Genomic DNA, 16,629 nt, shown 5'->3' on the forward strand with positions numbered 1-16,629 from the left:
ATTTCTTCGTAAAAATAACACCTCTGAGTACCTTATTTGTCTGTGGTTTTGGCATGTTGCAAGCTCTTTGGCTATAATGGCCAGTAAATCTTGGTATTAAAGATAAGTTCTGATATTCTATTGTTATATCCATATTCTGTTTATATTAGCCTATAGTATTTGTGATATCATCGACTCGCCTAATTGCGTCTACTTTATTGGGCACTAGTCTACTGTTATGACCTGCCATTAAAAGTTGTAAAAGAGACACGTTTCAACACTTGCACTTAAGGTAGGCCCATTCAGGATTTTCATGATGATGGTAATATTTTAATATACATTTAAGAACATTTTAAATGTCAACACATAACAATGAACATGGATTAAATGCATGTTTGTATTTACACATTTTTATTTCTCCTGTTCACAGGGAACACATTGTAATTTTTTTATTTTCTTTTTTCGTTTGATAATTGCAGGATGCAGTGTAAATAAATATTGCTTATTGGTGGTGTCGTCTTTGAATATGCCATTTACCAGTAGTCTAGTTCATCTGTCCTCTTATCTGCCTTCAGTAAACATTCAAAGTTGCATTAGACAAGTATTTCAGTTCTGTTTTTTATGTATATAAATGTGTAAAAAAAAAAAAAAAGTATTCCACGGCCATTGAACGGAAAGTATTTGTTTTGTTGGTCTGTTTGTTGGACAAGTGAAAAAAAAAGGTATGACTTGTATTTGTGAGAATATTTACAGGATTTTAGTAACCTTCATCAGTAATCCGTTATAGAAGATCAGCACAGGTGTGGAACAAGGATATTTCTTCAGTGTCTCCCATAAAGACTGAGACCTGCGACCTGTCCGTTACAGTTATTGTGCTTCGAGTAAAGCCTATTAACAACAGAAACCAAAGCCTACTTATAAAAAAAATATTATTTTGGATATTATTATATTCCATTGGAATTTTTATAAGTAGGCTATACATTGTCACGTGATTGTAATTTTAACGTAAGGTGTAATTGTATCGTGAGGTGTAATTGTATAAAATAAGGAAATTTAAATAAATGAGAGAAAATGAAACTAATTGTTTGATAAAAGCCTGAGATTTTGCATGATTGCTTTAAATGATTTCGTCCTACTGTGTTGATCACGCCATTTGCATGAACTGATAATATTTTTAACGGAGTCAACAAATTGATTAATTAACTGAGTCCTTGAAATGCTGTTTTCGATTATAAACACATCATAATGTGTGATTATTTTTGGTTGCATTTGCCATTTCAGACATTAAACAGACAAGGAATATAGACTATACTATGAAAAGATTGTGAGTCTATTGCATTTGTAGTATTAAACATGAATTCAAACAAAAAAATATGCAGTTTTGGGTATTTTGTAACTTTAGTGTTTTGTCAAGTGGATTCAGGCAACAACAACAACAACAACAACAAAAAAAAGACATGAGATGTGAGAGAATGAGCCACCTTGTTTATTCTTCTGTTGATTTCAACAACAATGGCGTGGACACACACGAATTTGTCTATATTCACACGAGGAACACAAGGAAAACGAGCATATTGATAACAGCAAGATATTACAAGACGTACATGAAGATTATACTCAGTGCAATTCAAAATCTACGCTATAACACCAGCACGATAAATGACTCTCTTTCCTTAGATAAGGTAGGGTAGTAATTAGCGTGTTCATCTACACATTAATGTGCATTTTCTATAGGCAGTTTAAGTTGTTGGCGGAAATGTCTAAATATTTTCAACAAAGCAGCATGTAGAATAAATTAATAATTCATTCTTGCTAGCAAAACTTTGTTTTTAGGTAGTGCCGTGGTACAATCTTTTAAAATAGTTCAGATTGGCTTCGAGCTATCCATGTCTTCCGAAGACTTCAAAGAGCTCGATAATCATAATAAGTGTTTAAAGGGTAAATTACATAACTTAGGTTAAAAATACTACAAAACAATTAAGAGTCTATGAAATCTCTAGGTAGAAATGTATATTGCAAATTTCCCATGATTAGGTAGCTTCTTTCGAGATTTTCAAACGATAGCAATCTCTGCTGAGTCAAAATAATCGAAAAAATACAAACTGTAACCTCGCCCACTCACATAGAATAACAATAAAGAACAGTTAAGTAATCGATAAAGTATGTAATACAGAATGCATTTTCTACACTTGCCATCCTCTTTGTCCGCACACATGGCACTAATGCGTTGAAATATCAACAACCAATATTTCCATATTCGGATTGCAGAAATAGCTTTACACTGAACACAATCTTGTCAATTTGATTCGTAATGCCAGCATGTTGTGACCTGATTTTATATACAAGACCAATCGTTTTTAAAAGTGACAAGCTGATGCAATTCTGTCAGTATTTCAAATGATTGCATCTTAGTCAATTTTATCCCCCAACCACCCTTAAGTATAAAATAAATGTTTAATTGCGTTAAATGCTTCTCATGCTGCTTACATTTCCCTTACTAAAACTATGGGTTATTGTGATTTATTTAATCTGTCTCTTTGAGTAATTTGCCAAATACACATACAGATACACTTTTCGCCAATGGTAAAAGTCCTCGTGTGTTGGTTAAAAATAATAATAATAAAAAATAAAACCGATTTTTTTTTTTTCCTTTGGGCAGGTTTTGGTACTTTTGTATCGAGGGGGATTTTCTCACTTCTTGACCCAACTGTTTGTAATAAAATTGGCGTGTCTTCTCTTTCATTGCCCATTCGCGAGACCTCTTCAATATCTGCCATATAACCATAAAAAGACCATAAAATCACTCCTTGCTTTCTTCTTTCTCTTCCGTTTCCTTGTCTTCTCCTTCCTCCACCTCACCGTCCTCGTTGCCCTCTTCTTCGGCCTCTGCTTCAGCCTCTCCTCTCTGGCCCGGAAATTTGTCTTTGTTATTTTCTTTTTTCCACTTCATTCGGCGATTCTGAAACCAGATCTTCACCTGCCGCTCAGTTAAGCTCAGCGCGTGGGACACTTCAATACGACGCTTGCGCGTGAGGTATGGGTTGAAGAGGAACTCTTTCTCCAGCTCAAGAGTCTGGTAACGGCTGTATGTCTGCCTTCCATTGCGTCTCCCAGGAGCTTTGGATTGAAACAAAAATATGTGTCAATTACCAGTCTTCATTCCTTCGTTCTTTTTCCATTTACATATTCTTGGATGCAATTATAAAAACAAGAAGGAAACATCAATAGTAAGCTGCTAGTTACATATGTGCAAACCAAAATTAATAAACGGTTATAATGGTTTAAACTTAGAACTACTTTCTATTCCCCCCAACCATACACCCATACACACACACCTACACACATTGCATAAAGAAATACTAATGTACTCATTGCTAAGATTTCCCCCAGAACATATTCAAATCAGTTGTGGACAGACACTGTAGTTATAGGGGATATAACTAAGCTTCTACAGTGACTTTCCTATAAGTAGATCTGTCACATAATTAGATTTTAGCCATAAATGTGACGTTTATTTGAGTTAGACATCAGCTTTAATTCAGGTCAGTAACGCAAAGAAGTTAATTTAACCTGCTGAATCGGAGCGAGCGAGCGAGCGCGCGCACACAGGCGCACGCACACACACACACACACAGATAGACAGACAGACAGACAGACAGACAGACATACAGACAAACAGACAGACAGACAGACAAACAAACACTCCGTCACTCAAACAAAATAAATAGATGGAACACTTTATGTCCTCATTCAGGTTCATTACGAGTTTGTCTTAAATTATAGGCTTATACATCCAAGTAAGACTCCAATACACTTGACACTAGTAGGTGTTAAAAAGTTTTATTTTAGAATCTTAATTTGATCGGTGAGCAATATCTTTTGTTCTCTTGTTTTGTTTTAGATTTTTTTTCCTTTTTCCTCAACAAGAAGGAAAAACTGATTAATAGAAACAATCGCACAACGTCAATTTAAATACAACAAAATGGCACAAACTTTTGCCATTACTGTTTACCACTACACATTGCAATCACAAATCTCAACAATCACATATTTGATAAAAACACACGGATAAGATCTATCCATCCTGTCTTTACAATCTAGCCAACAAAATCAATACAAAGGTTTTTTTTTTTTTTTTTTACAAATATTCAGTAATGGTCCAGTGAAGTAAACTAATAAAAAACGCATGACCCACCTGATCTCTGAAGACTGTACACTACACAAGAATGAGGCTCTTGACACACTGACGCAGTAACACACACACACATTCAGTGAAGAGAAAATGAAATAGTAAGAGCTCTAACCGTGAGGCCGCATCCATGGGAACATGAGGCTCGGAGAGGAGTTCTGACTTAAGTGGCCTTCTCCAGGGTTAGTGCTATTGGACGATTTACAGTCTGGGTATTGCGCTAAGCTGGCCTCTTGCTGGGTACCATAAAGCGGTTGCCTCGGAAGAGCTTCATATCCATAAAATTTCGTTGCGTCTCCGTGACATGCCAATGCACAAGGGTTCTGTTGATAACCGGGGTTGGAGATACCTGTGGTTCCGTGATGGAAAAAGTCCTGTACGTGATGCGACGGGTGTTGAAAACCCGGCGCAGCTGCTCCATGTCCATATACAAGCGTGTGGCTTCGGGCAACGCTCTGTGGAAACCTGCAGTCGTAGTAAGTTGGCTCTAATGTTTCGCCGCCTTTGTACTTGGAAAAAAGAGGGTTAACAAAATAAGAGCTCATGTTTATCTAGCATTAAAAACAGTCAGTCTGGTTGAAAAACAAAAATAAATTCCCCTCTCTAAATGGTGGCAACCTATTGTTGCAGTTCCAAATGGCATGCAACGCAGACAGAGCAACCGGAACTAGATGGAGAAATGCTGCCCCTTCGGACAATCTGAGGCAGTTCCCACTTCAGCTCCACTCGCTTAGTCTCTCTCTCTCTCTCTTCCTATCGCCAGCCTTTTCCTTTTGCAGTCTCAAATCATGGCGTGCACGGTGGATGTGTGTTAAGGTTAAAGCTGGCTAGCTCCGACGGCTCAGTCACAAGCTCGTACTTTTTTTTGCCTCCCACCAGCCACCCCCACTACAATGAGACCCCCCCACCCCCACCCCTTGTCCCCTACACCCCACCCTTTGGCTCCTCATCTTTCCAGTGCGTCCACAGACGTCTACCTTGAAGGGGAAACACAGTTGTCTGTGTGTTTTATTATAATTAAATAACACCGGGTGCAGATATTAAAGAATCATTAACGTTTTTAAAAAGATCCGCAGGTTACGACAGCTTCACACTGGTCAGTTTGGTCTTGTGGTCACGTTGAAACAATTTGTCTAGTATTTCATTTATGATATAACTAGGTATCATTTTCTTGTAACAGACCATATACACCCGGACCATTACACATCTATTCTGATGGGTTTATAAGTTTTGTTTTTTTCATTGAGCCATAGCTAACCCACAGAGACTACATTAGGCTACTCAAGTTTACGTACATTACGAAGAAATGGCTACAACGATTGACACCGCATAGGCTACCAGCTAACTAAACACAAATTACAAAAATAATTGCAATGGAAAATGTGTAACATTTTAAGCCTATTATTAATTATTATTATTATTGTTATTTATTGCTGCCATTGCTGATGTTATTTAAGCTTGTGACAATGAGTTGTGACCCCTTCTTTGATTATTTGTGTAAGACTGCTAACACACCGAGAGAAAAGCGAAACACGCAAGCTTCTCTTGGCCCTGCTAAACCATACTAAAAAGTTGTAAATCTGCCGCACTGACACAATAAAATTGCGCAATAGATGCCTCGTTATTTTACTAGACACATTAATGGCGTGTTGTTTATCTCGGCTTTGCTCATTTTAAGACCTTCCCAAAATATGAGCATGTGGTTTTGTGTCGTTACTTGATAATTTTTACACTTAACTGTTAAACGGGAAAGGCGCGCGCACAGGCAATTTATAGACATCTCGCAGTCAATAAAGATCCAGATTCTGGATCATTGTCTCAGTTGTAGGAACAAAGCTACAATGGAGTATTTTTTGTAACGAAAACATCAACAACAACAACAACAAAACAAGGCAATTAGGAAAATAATTTTATTACATAAAAAGTAATGCTTTTAATTTTTTAACAGAATTGTTTTAATAATCGATATTATTATTATTATTATTATTATTATTATTATTATTATTATTATTATTATTATTAGCTATATTTTTAATAGCAATAATAAATGCAACACGAATTAAAATATGTATCAAAATGCTGTCTACAGGGGACAGTTAAACTAAATTTCAAAGGTCCCGATTAGGCTATAAATCAATGTCATTTTTAAAGCATCATATATGATAGTGTTATATCCGCTCGTCAAATAGTGGCACAGACTAACGCGTCTTCTAAAAATAATAACGGTTTCCAAAAATAAGTAAATAAATGGAAAGCATATCCTGCCACATTTGTAAACAAGATCTGAGACAAAAATGATGTCACGATTTCTCAGCGCCTTCAATAAATTAGCTATGTCAGTTATATAGCCTACTGCAGCATTAAACCCGACACTGTGCTTTCTGTAAGTCTCATCGGATTGTGGCAAACAAAAGAAAGACGGGGAGTGTGAAAAGCGTCATAGCATGAACATTGGAGACAACATAAAAACTACATTAAAAAGAAATAAAACAAACAATTGTTTTAAGAGTATGATAAAGATGGTGTAAATGTAACGTTTATTACGACATTTCTTTCTAAGCCAAAACTGTGATTAATAACAGAAGGCCATTCCTTCAGCACTCTTGTAACACACTCTCAGGCTTCAGCGGCCCAAAAAGCCTTAACTGTGAGTCAATAGCGCCATCTAGTGTGCTTGGGGGTAATTTTTACAAATGATCATTGACTGGAGGCCAAGGCCACACGATTCGTACCGCAAAACATACAGCAATCCAAATAAATTAGGACAATGACAGAAAGCCTATTTGAATGTACCTTTATAGGAAACTTTGGACTGTGAAAACACATAACACTTTAGCAGTATCAATACATGATTTAAAGGCTTACAGTACCAGTATGGATACCGTAAATTAGCTTTACAAGCTTGTGTTAAGTGAAAACTAAGCTTTTTCGGTTTAGCGTCGTTAAAGGACTTGGATTGACTTCTGAATGCATCTTGTGGTGTTGGTGGATTGCCTTTGCCTCTTAGCCTAAAGGACTAAATGGCTTTGCAGAACTCTTAGAGAGGATCCGAGGATCCTCCACCAACGTCCATTAAACCATAAAGTAATTTAGCCCAGACGTCTAGCCAGTTAGCCAGGTTGGCTTTGTTTGTCTGCATCTGAGACAAACAACACCAAGCTCCAGCAGGGTTGTAAAACTAGCAGTTTTGCTCTGGGGCGGAAACGTGGTCGATTGGGCTTTGAAATAACCGCATCCTGTTCGTATTATTAAAGCCCACAAAAAGGCCATTTCGACCCAGAGCAAGGCTAGTGATACACATATGACCTTTAATTATATAGCCTTCCACCGCTGCTACTGTTAGGCCTTCATAAATAAGTAAAAATAATAATAAAAATTTTACAATTAGTCGTATTGCAGTTACCATACGATAAGAGATAGGAACTTGAAAAGTTTAGTTATGCATTTAAAAAGAAAATAAAAAATTATACCGAGAGGCCTTATTCCAAACGCCAACAACGCAGAGCTGATTAAAACAAGCCATTATTGTTGTAGTTAATGTCTTTGATTTATTTGTTTGTTCAAGGTTGATGAAATTTCTGTAAAACATTTATTCATTTTGTGGCTCTGACATATCGGTACCACAGATTAAAAGCGGATTTCTGGCATTATTTTTCCTTTGAAAAGTTGTCATATTAATTAACATAATTTTTAAATCTAGGCCTACTATTACAAAGAACAACAACAACAACAATAATTATTATCTATTGATGTTATTAATTTAAATGTCAAAATAAAATGAAAATACATTTAAAAATGAGAAAAAAAGTTTTAGTGCTTGGAAACAATATTGCAATTAAATACAAAACATTAAAAATAAAAATAAGGCAGGGGAGTGGATGGGGCCTACCACAGGCTTTTTGGTATTTGATCTTTGTGGGATGTGCACATTTTATATTTTGACGGTCACACTAACAACGTCTTTACAGTGGCCTTGCCATCGTGCTCTTACTCCAACCTCGATACTTTCCACACGAGAACGTTGTATGTGTAGGCCAAACTCAATGCTAAACCTGGATAGCACACATTTAACAGTTTGCCTCCCTTGTGCGGTAAAATAAATGGAATGAGACACAAAAGTCATATTAGCACGGTTGTATATATTTGGATATATCTACAATCTATGATGAAACTCATTTACAGTTTAAAGAATGTAAAATACACAAACAGGTACATCATCAGAAACAAACTAAGCACATCGACGCAAACACGTATATTTTGTAACTACAGAATTGTTATTCTTTATAAAATACTCGACTTTCAAACCTCCTACAAATAATGAAAGAATAGAAAAGAAGCAACCACATAGAGAGCATAAATTAGGAATTTGAATTTAAAGTAGTTCAAGTATTTTCTCTCTGAAACTTCGAGGCAGCTTCTCTGCAGAGTCCTCTTTGTGTGTGTGTGTGTGTGTGTGTGTGTGTGTGTGTGTGTCTGAGAGAGTAAATAAATGTTATGTAAATCCAAACTAGCTCTACGTATAATATTAATATGATTTAAGTCTGGATGGTAAAATTACACTTACATTAAATCATACTTATATCATCACGTTTGAATTAATATCCTTAATATCCATTAAGGGTAGCCTTTTCGTTTTCTATGTTCCTGTTATGGGCCGAAGGTGCAAATGTTAAGACTCATATCGATACTAAATGACGATTTTCCTTCAGTCTGTATCCAAAGAATGACTTTTAGTTTATTGTTCTTTACTGTCGTTTTTTTCTTTGTTCATTTTCTTCATCTTCATCCGTCGGTTCTGGAACCAGATTTTGACTTGTCGCTCCGTCAGGTTCAGCACCCTTGCTACCTCATATCGCCGGTCTCTTGTGAGGTACATATTGAATAAAAATTCCTTTTCGAGTTCGAGTGTTTGATACTTGGTGTATGGACAACGCTTCTTTCGAGTGGAGCGCGCGTGGATCCAGTTTGCCACAGGATTATCTGAAAAACAGCATAGAACAAGTCTGATTAGCTGCTGCTGTAAACAAACACGCTGTCAAAAATAGATTAGTACTGTGGCATGAAGTTTACCAGATTATATTCTAATATATAAAGAACGTTTTTTTTCTTGCTTGCTTGTGACAGACGTGTATAAAGCAATATATTTTTTAAACCGTAGCAACTAACAACACTTCTCATTTTAGATCAGTCTTCAATTAAATGTTCAGGCTTAATATGTGTAAATACCAGTTAATAGCATAGGAGGTCTGTCTATTTCAAGTAGCTTTGCAAACTCTTAGATGGAAATGGCGCTGTAAACTGGTGAGTGTACCTATTTGCTTTATAGGCCCATAAAAAAGCAAAGGCTTGTGACTCAAGCCTTCACAAGTCTACGCTCAAAGTTTTGCTATGCAGTGAATGCACTGTGGACATTCCACGTGCTGTTTCTTGATGTAGAAACTGCTACATTTATATTCAAATTATATTTAATTAAACAGTTCAAAACAACAGCCCCCGCATTTTACATTTTTAATTTGACATTTCAGTAGTTATCTTGTAATACAGCCCACGACAAGTATAATTCAAAAGTAATATTAGTGTTTATGAGTTATAAGTAAAATATATAACACTTGAAACTCACAATTAGCTATAGGCTAAAAATACTTAATTTTAGGTGTTCATACGATTCCTCGCTTTACAGCCGTCTGTACTGTTACTGAAACAACCGCAAGCTAAATTTATACATTTCCAAATTAAATCAAACACAGTAATATGGTTATACCGTACTAAAATTATTGATAATGATAATGGTACGGCTATTTGTAAACATCACATGCAACCTTCGTTGCCAGACTTGGCTTTTTAGGAGACCATTTTATGGCTCAAAATCCGTTTTACAACCCAATCCTATGGCATTTGTCATCAATGGATAGCCCCAAAGCAGACTTGAGTCGGCCGAGAACAGCACAGAGGATGAAAGGGTATAGAACTTGGTTTTACGACGGACAACAGCCAACCACCAAGCGAACGCAATAAACTAGGAAGCATCCCATTCTCGGTTGTAAACAAGAATAGCTCTAACTTACTCGGGTCTAATTCAGCCTTGTCGTCTTTGTGCTTCCCGGAAGACAGACTCTCCGTCTCAGGCGACGGTGTGTTCTGGTGCTTTTCCCGAATGTCGACGGCGGAGCAGTAGAGATAATCCGTGTAAGTGCGTCCGTTCGAGCCCAAAGAGTCTCCAGTACGGGTATCCTGGAAGGTGTCGGGCTTCAGCCCGTAGTGCCTGCTATTCCCTGCGTATCCTGGAAATGACACGGTACCGGGGATAGGCTCCAGCCAAGAGCGAACGTACCTTGAGTCTGTGCCTAGGTGAGGTTGGTGAGTGTATGGATGGTAAACCACTGACGACTGGGAGTGAACAGGGGCCCACGAGGTAGTAAAGACTGGTGGTTTCGGGGCAAAGCTGCAGGACGGGTAATCCGCGCATTCCGGGACCAGGGGCGTCGGGCGTGAGCTGGAGGATATCGGACCAGTGGCTGTGAAACGACTCGCTAGAACATCCTCGCTCTCATGGTTGATCAAGGAATCCACATAATAATTACTTATGGGACCCGTAGCCGACATGGCGATGTTTCCCTTCTCTTTTACATGCATCCGATTATTATATGGAGTGTATCTGTACTTTTTTATCTGACCGTAGAACAATCAAGACAGGTAATTATTTCAGAAAGCTTCCCTAGCTGGGATTGGACGCCAATGGAACACGTGATTGCATTTACCCCCTGAAAAACTGCACAGCAGATCAATGCGCGCGTTCTCCTGGAACAGCAATGCACTTCGAGCTTGCAGTAGGTTGCTTAATACTAATGTTATTTTTTTTTAACAGAGCCTAAACATATGAAGATGGTGTGTTTCCAATACATTATGATGCAACTGATTAAGGTAAATAGTTATTTGTAGTCTTACGAAGCAGCAGTGAATGTGTGTTAACGGTCTTAAAAGGGGCACTATTTGTTGGTGTAATCAATCTCTGTCTAGAGAATGCTACTGTGCTGTGGCTAGCCTTGTACGCATCCCTCACTGCACAATGTTATTTATTAAAACAATTAGAAAAAAGAAACAGATGTATATTACTTTCTCACTGTTTCACTATTAATTATATATAATTGGAAAGGACCCAATGGAATACTTTTGACAAATACACGGCTCTAGTGTTGTGTAAAGGGTTGCTTTTACGCACAAAAGTCCTATTTTCCACGAGTTTCAAATAAATACAATTGGGATATCCCTCATAAAATGGAGTTTTAAACAAATCGGGGCGGTGGGAATAGTAAGATGCCTGAAAACGCACCACAACTGCGGCTATATTCGTCAAGCGGTCGTGCATGCTTTTATGTCCTTCAATAAATTTTTACGAGGACCATTTGATTGTTCATAAACGTGTCGTTAATAAAACTGCAGTTGAGTTCCTGGTATTACATAAAACCAACACTACGCTTGTGAAAAAAGTCTCATCAAACCTCTGTCGAATATACCAGAAAACTGTTGACCAACTCTGTTAGCTCTTAAAATTGTATGAGAAAGCTTAGAAAAAAAAGAGTTTTTAGCTTTATCCGTTTTACTGCAATTGTTTGTTTTTGTTTAGCAAAATGTAATTGCATAACACAATCTACATAGCCTAAGTTTCGTAAATTTATTGTAATTTCCATTCTTTTATTTATTTTATTTTTTTCTGTAATTTGCATTTTTTTGCGATTCAACTTAATCTACTTAATTCTATACAAACTTAATCATCTTGTTAATTGAAATAATAGCTATGTGAAATGTTTTCTAAATAATTTTTTTTTTTATTCATTTGGTTTCCGAATTTGGAATTATTAACAGTCTACTGGCTGAAACATACACATTAAAATAATTTTATTCTACAAATCTATTAAATACTTTAACTTCACGCTCTTGTATGTTTAAAAAACGACACCGCTTAAACATTTTACAGTTAATATGTGAATCGCTGTATTTTAGATGAAATTTTTCTTATAAGCGTATTTGCGACACTTGGAAATCTGTTGATTTTGGTCTGCAGTCATTGTCAGTGTTAGGCCCAGTATGAAACCGGCCACATGAGGTCGGGCTTTTTTTCCGCCCTGTTTTCTGTGGAAACACCAGACATTATCAAAATATAGCCACAACAAATAAAAATATGTGTGCAATTCAGACTCTCAATATTAATCTTATACTACAAATAGCTATTAAAACTGCTACACTGTTATATTAGTTAAATAGTTTACAAATACTCGACCCAGAGTAATGAGGGCCATTATGCCTCTCTTTTTTAGTTGCAAAACAGCTAATTAAAGTTTTTGATTCAGCAAAACAGCTAAAAGCAAAAGAAAACAAAGGACATTTATGCTTTTATGCCGTTTCACTTAGCTACTCATTATTTGTTTAATAGGAAGGGTTGCTGATTATGAGATGGATCTGATTTCTCCTTGTTATAGAATGCGAAAGCAATATAATTTAGATTCTCTGAACTAAAGTGAAAGTAAAATCTTATGTCAGTATAAATAATTGAAAGCTTTGGTGTGAGACTGTATCATATTGTCGGAATCAATGCATCGAATCAAATTGTTAAATTGTTAAAATAATTAAGTTGTGGCATATAGCTACAGAACAAACAAATATAACGTGTTTAATATGAAACATTCCTCTGCAAATAACCGTATAAAAATAAAAAACTAAAAACAGTGCAGCATAGAGCAGTCAATGCAGCTAAAGACCCTTTATCTGTTTTTCCGAGGGCGTGGTACCTTGATGCTAAAGCTGCTTCCACTTAGCCCACTTTATTTACCCCCCCCCCCCACACACACACAATTATTGTATTCAAATGTTGTTCATGTAAACATGTATAGGCTGCATGTAAAAATGCAATTTGTTTGATGATATAATGTTGTTTTTAAGGGAAAGACGCATTATCAAAATAAAACATTAAACCGTGTATATTTGACTGTTTTATGAGTGTGACCTTTCTTACTAAAATTGTCTTCTTAGTCCAGCCTTATTTAAAATTTCAGTTTTGTGTGTTATAAAATTAATTATATAGAGATTCAAATGAATTCGGTGACTAACAAGGATATTTTTTTCTCACTTGATATCAGTTTATTAGATAGAATATAAAATATATTGCGATATCTCCCTCGAAAAAGGGAGATATCATTTATAATTCGCTATGTCGTCGCATTCGCTAATAGGATAACGATCTTGTGCTTTAACATTGTACAAATCGGTGGAATACAGTATTCGCTGCAGTGTTGGCAGTTAAACTGTGCAGGGTGACTCAGGATAAAAATGAGACTGCGGTGCACACTACACATTTACGAGCACACTACAGTGCGAGCTCACTCAGTGTTCTATTCATCTCAACATTTAGCTTTTAAAACATACACATTAGCCTGTAACAGACATCTTTATAGGATTTACAAGTACGTAGCATATTATATCTAAAATACAGCACTTTCCGCTGTGTGGCTGTATTAAAGAAAATGTCTTGTTTATACGGTACAAGGAGCTGCTTATTCACATATTTCCCCACTTGTGCATATAGTCTAGTTTTACTATAAACAATGTAGTTTTATATAATAGATAGCTTTTTCTTGTATTAACATAATTGAATCCTTCAAACGGGTTTTAAGTTGTCATTAAGAAACATACTTTCCATTCTGAGACAACAACAGCACGGCAGTATCATTGCTAATTCACGCTGATTTAAGGGAATATATAAACATTAACCTCCATCTTCCGTTGTTATACAAAATTTGGATACCCTGCGATCGACTTCAGTATTTGCTTTAATAGGCTACTGATGTTGTAAAAAAGCCTACCTAAAAGTCACACTTAAAAATCAGGAGTAGGTTGAAACTAATATTTTCTTAAATATTTTAATCTTTCTGAATTTATTTCATTCAATATAATTAGTTATTTATTTATTTGTTCATTTTTGGTATATATGAGGATATATGTAAACGTTCCTCATTATATACTAGTATAATGAGAAACGTTTACACCTCGCAGAATACCTAGACCCAAATATCTAGCATTACTACACATTACTGCCATTTTAGTACACATTATTAAAAAGACAACACTGTGTTAAAAATCAAATGTGGTATGGGTATCAGTTCAAAATATTGGAATGAATCAATCCCAAATCATTTACACACAATTTCATTATGTTATGTGTTTAAAAAAGGTCCTTTTTTTACTGTACTTTATTAATTTTATATTATTTTAGATTTCGGCGTGCCATGCTCAACGTGAACATAATGCACTATACTGTTTCCTTTAATGCATTCATTTAAATATATGTGGTTTTAGCAAATATGTAATGTTGATTTCATGTCAAATTAAAAGAAGCCATATAACAAGTTTGACATTTTTAGTATTTTGTGTTTAGATGGGCCTATATTTGCATTTATTGGAGAGAGAAATCACTAGTGGTATACAGTATCATATTACAACATCAAATTAATGCTTGCGACCTTGGGCGACATAAACAGAAATACAGCAAATAGTGCAAATGTTTCGAAATGTGTTCCAGCATGAATGCAAAGCTATACATAACAGAACGTGATTAATTTGAAACGATGGATTCATTTAAAATAACCACGTGTGCTGAAAATTGCATTCAGGTTTATTCACTGAAAATACAAAACAGTGAGGCAAAAGAGCTGAGATCAAAGAATAACGTAAAAATATATAGCCACAGTAAAGCCGTCGACATTATCTTCATTCAAACCCACTGAAAACTAACCAGTAATCATTCAAATGCTTACATATGCACCAAACAAGGCATAGGCCATTGCTAATGCTACTACAGATATGCCCAATGCCGCGCGTTTGGAAATAGTACTATATACTTCCTAACGCAGGGAAACATTCCAACTATAGTATATATACATACTAAGCAAAAGGTGTTTTGATGTCCACCAATCCTTAGGCTATTTGAGGATATTGTCGCTATATCCGCATGCTAGGCGACAGTGTCCTGTGGGGCTATTACGCGTGCTGTAAACTCTTTGTTGGTGACGCATTCCAGAGGAGAACCCCATTCACTCAACTGAATGAAAATGACTTTGGATTCCAGACTGGGGAGGGGAGGGGTTAAGAAAACAAGCATATATGGTGAAATCCAAAGTCTACTCTACCAGGAAAAAAGGACAAGTCTCTGATGAGGCCCTTTCAAACACAACTTTACCAAAAACATTACCCTAAGTAAATTAGCTTATTATTCCTACATATTATACAGCTGATCATTTTTTTTTAGAAGGCACTGTCTCTTTACTACTGTACAGTGTATATAACGTCGAAGCACACACATTGATGTTCCCACTTATTAATGAAATTTTGACCTGTCTAAAATAAAAAGCTATATTTAAAAAATATGCAATGTTTATATTTAAAAACATATGAAAACACATATTCCGCACTGCACCTAACTAATAAAAATGAAACAAAATAAACAAAGGCACTGTACTATAACCTAAAATTATTGTTCTCTGTCTCTGCTTTTATGTGTATCTTATAATAAAAGTTATTACTAATTAATAATAGTGTAGAAATGTTTGAGGAATTAAGAATTTTGAATGTGCCGAGTTTAAATTTCAGAAAAACAGTGTGTATATAGAATGATAGGCTAATGCTAAAACGTTGTAATCAAGTCGGTATTATTATGTTGTTATATGTCTACAGAATAATATAAAGAATAAACATACATTAGGTTACACTAACAATAAAAAAAATAAGTCTGATAAGGTAGTAAAATCTCCCTGAAGCAGCCACGCAGGTTCACAGTTTATAGTGCTAGGTCCAACTGTGTCTGCCGTGGATACTAGCCAGTAAGTCTGTTGTGGCAACGCTTTTTAATGTGCTTTTGCAGTTGCGGTTACTACCACTGCTACTGTACTTGATGCTGACATGTAAACATAATTAGTTTAAACGGCCCTTTACAAATGCAGTTTTTCTCTTTTGAGCCAGGCCATTGACTGGTTAAAAAAAAGTGTGTGGTTGGCCCACGTTAGTGAAAAGTAGCGTAGCAGACAAACAGATATGAAGAGTTACATTTTATACTTGTTAGCTCAGGTTTCTTAGAGTACAACATCAAAGCCAGACAAGTTTAATAAAATTTGTAAGAATGTTTAGTCTCATACACACGCACGCGCACGTGGTTATGACTATATGCAAAGAATAAAATTCATAACTGACCAATTTAGGAACAGTTAATACATACATACATTATATATATATATATATATATATATATATATATATATATATATAAAATTGTACTTTTTTCTGATTTCATAGCCGTCCGTCAGTCCACCATTTTTTTTTTCATTAAAAATTGGACTGCAATTTCTTGCTAACACCTCAGTCACTCAGTCATCATTTCTAATGGCAAAGGGTGGCTAGAACACTTTAGGCCATTG

General features: G+C 35.9%; 2 protein-coding genes across 2 annotated transcripts; both read right to left on the reverse strand.

Annotated features, from left to right (window-relative positions):
* Positions 1-1,444: 1,444 nt before the first annotated feature.
* On the reverse strand, positions 1,445-5,041 carry LOC113065715 (homeobox protein Hox-C8a). Its single transcript, XM_026237191.1, has 2 exons — positions 4,284-5,041; positions 1,445-3,096 (listed from the first exon to the last, which is right to left on the reverse strand). Exons 1-2 carry the CDS (start codon positions 4,711-4,713, stop codon positions 2,780-2,782), a joined length of 747 nt encoding a protein of 248 aa, XP_026092976.1. The 5' UTR covers positions 4,714-5,041; the 3' UTR covers positions 1,445-2,779.
* A 3,246-nt stretch (positions 5,042-8,287) lies between these two features.
* Positions 8,288-16,334, reverse strand: LOC113065714 (homeobox protein Hox-C9a-like). Its single transcript, XM_026237189.1, has 2 exons — positions 10,234-16,334; positions 8,288-9,148 (listed from the first exon to the last, which is right to left on the reverse strand). The coding sequence occupies exons 1-2, from the start codon at positions 10,799-10,801 to the stop codon at positions 8,904-8,906; spliced, it is 813 nt and encodes a 270-aa protein (XP_026092974.1). The 5' UTR covers positions 10,802-16,334; the 3' UTR covers positions 8,288-8,903.
* Between the last annotated feature and the right edge of the window lie 295 nt (positions 16,335-16,629).

This window comes from Carassius auratus, chromosome 48 (assembly GCF_003368295.1).
Source record: "Carassius auratus strain Wakin chromosome 48, ASM336829v1, whole genome shotgun sequence".
Lineage (NCBI taxonomy): Eukaryota > Metazoa > Chordata > Actinopteri > Cypriniformes > Cyprinidae > Carassius > Carassius auratus.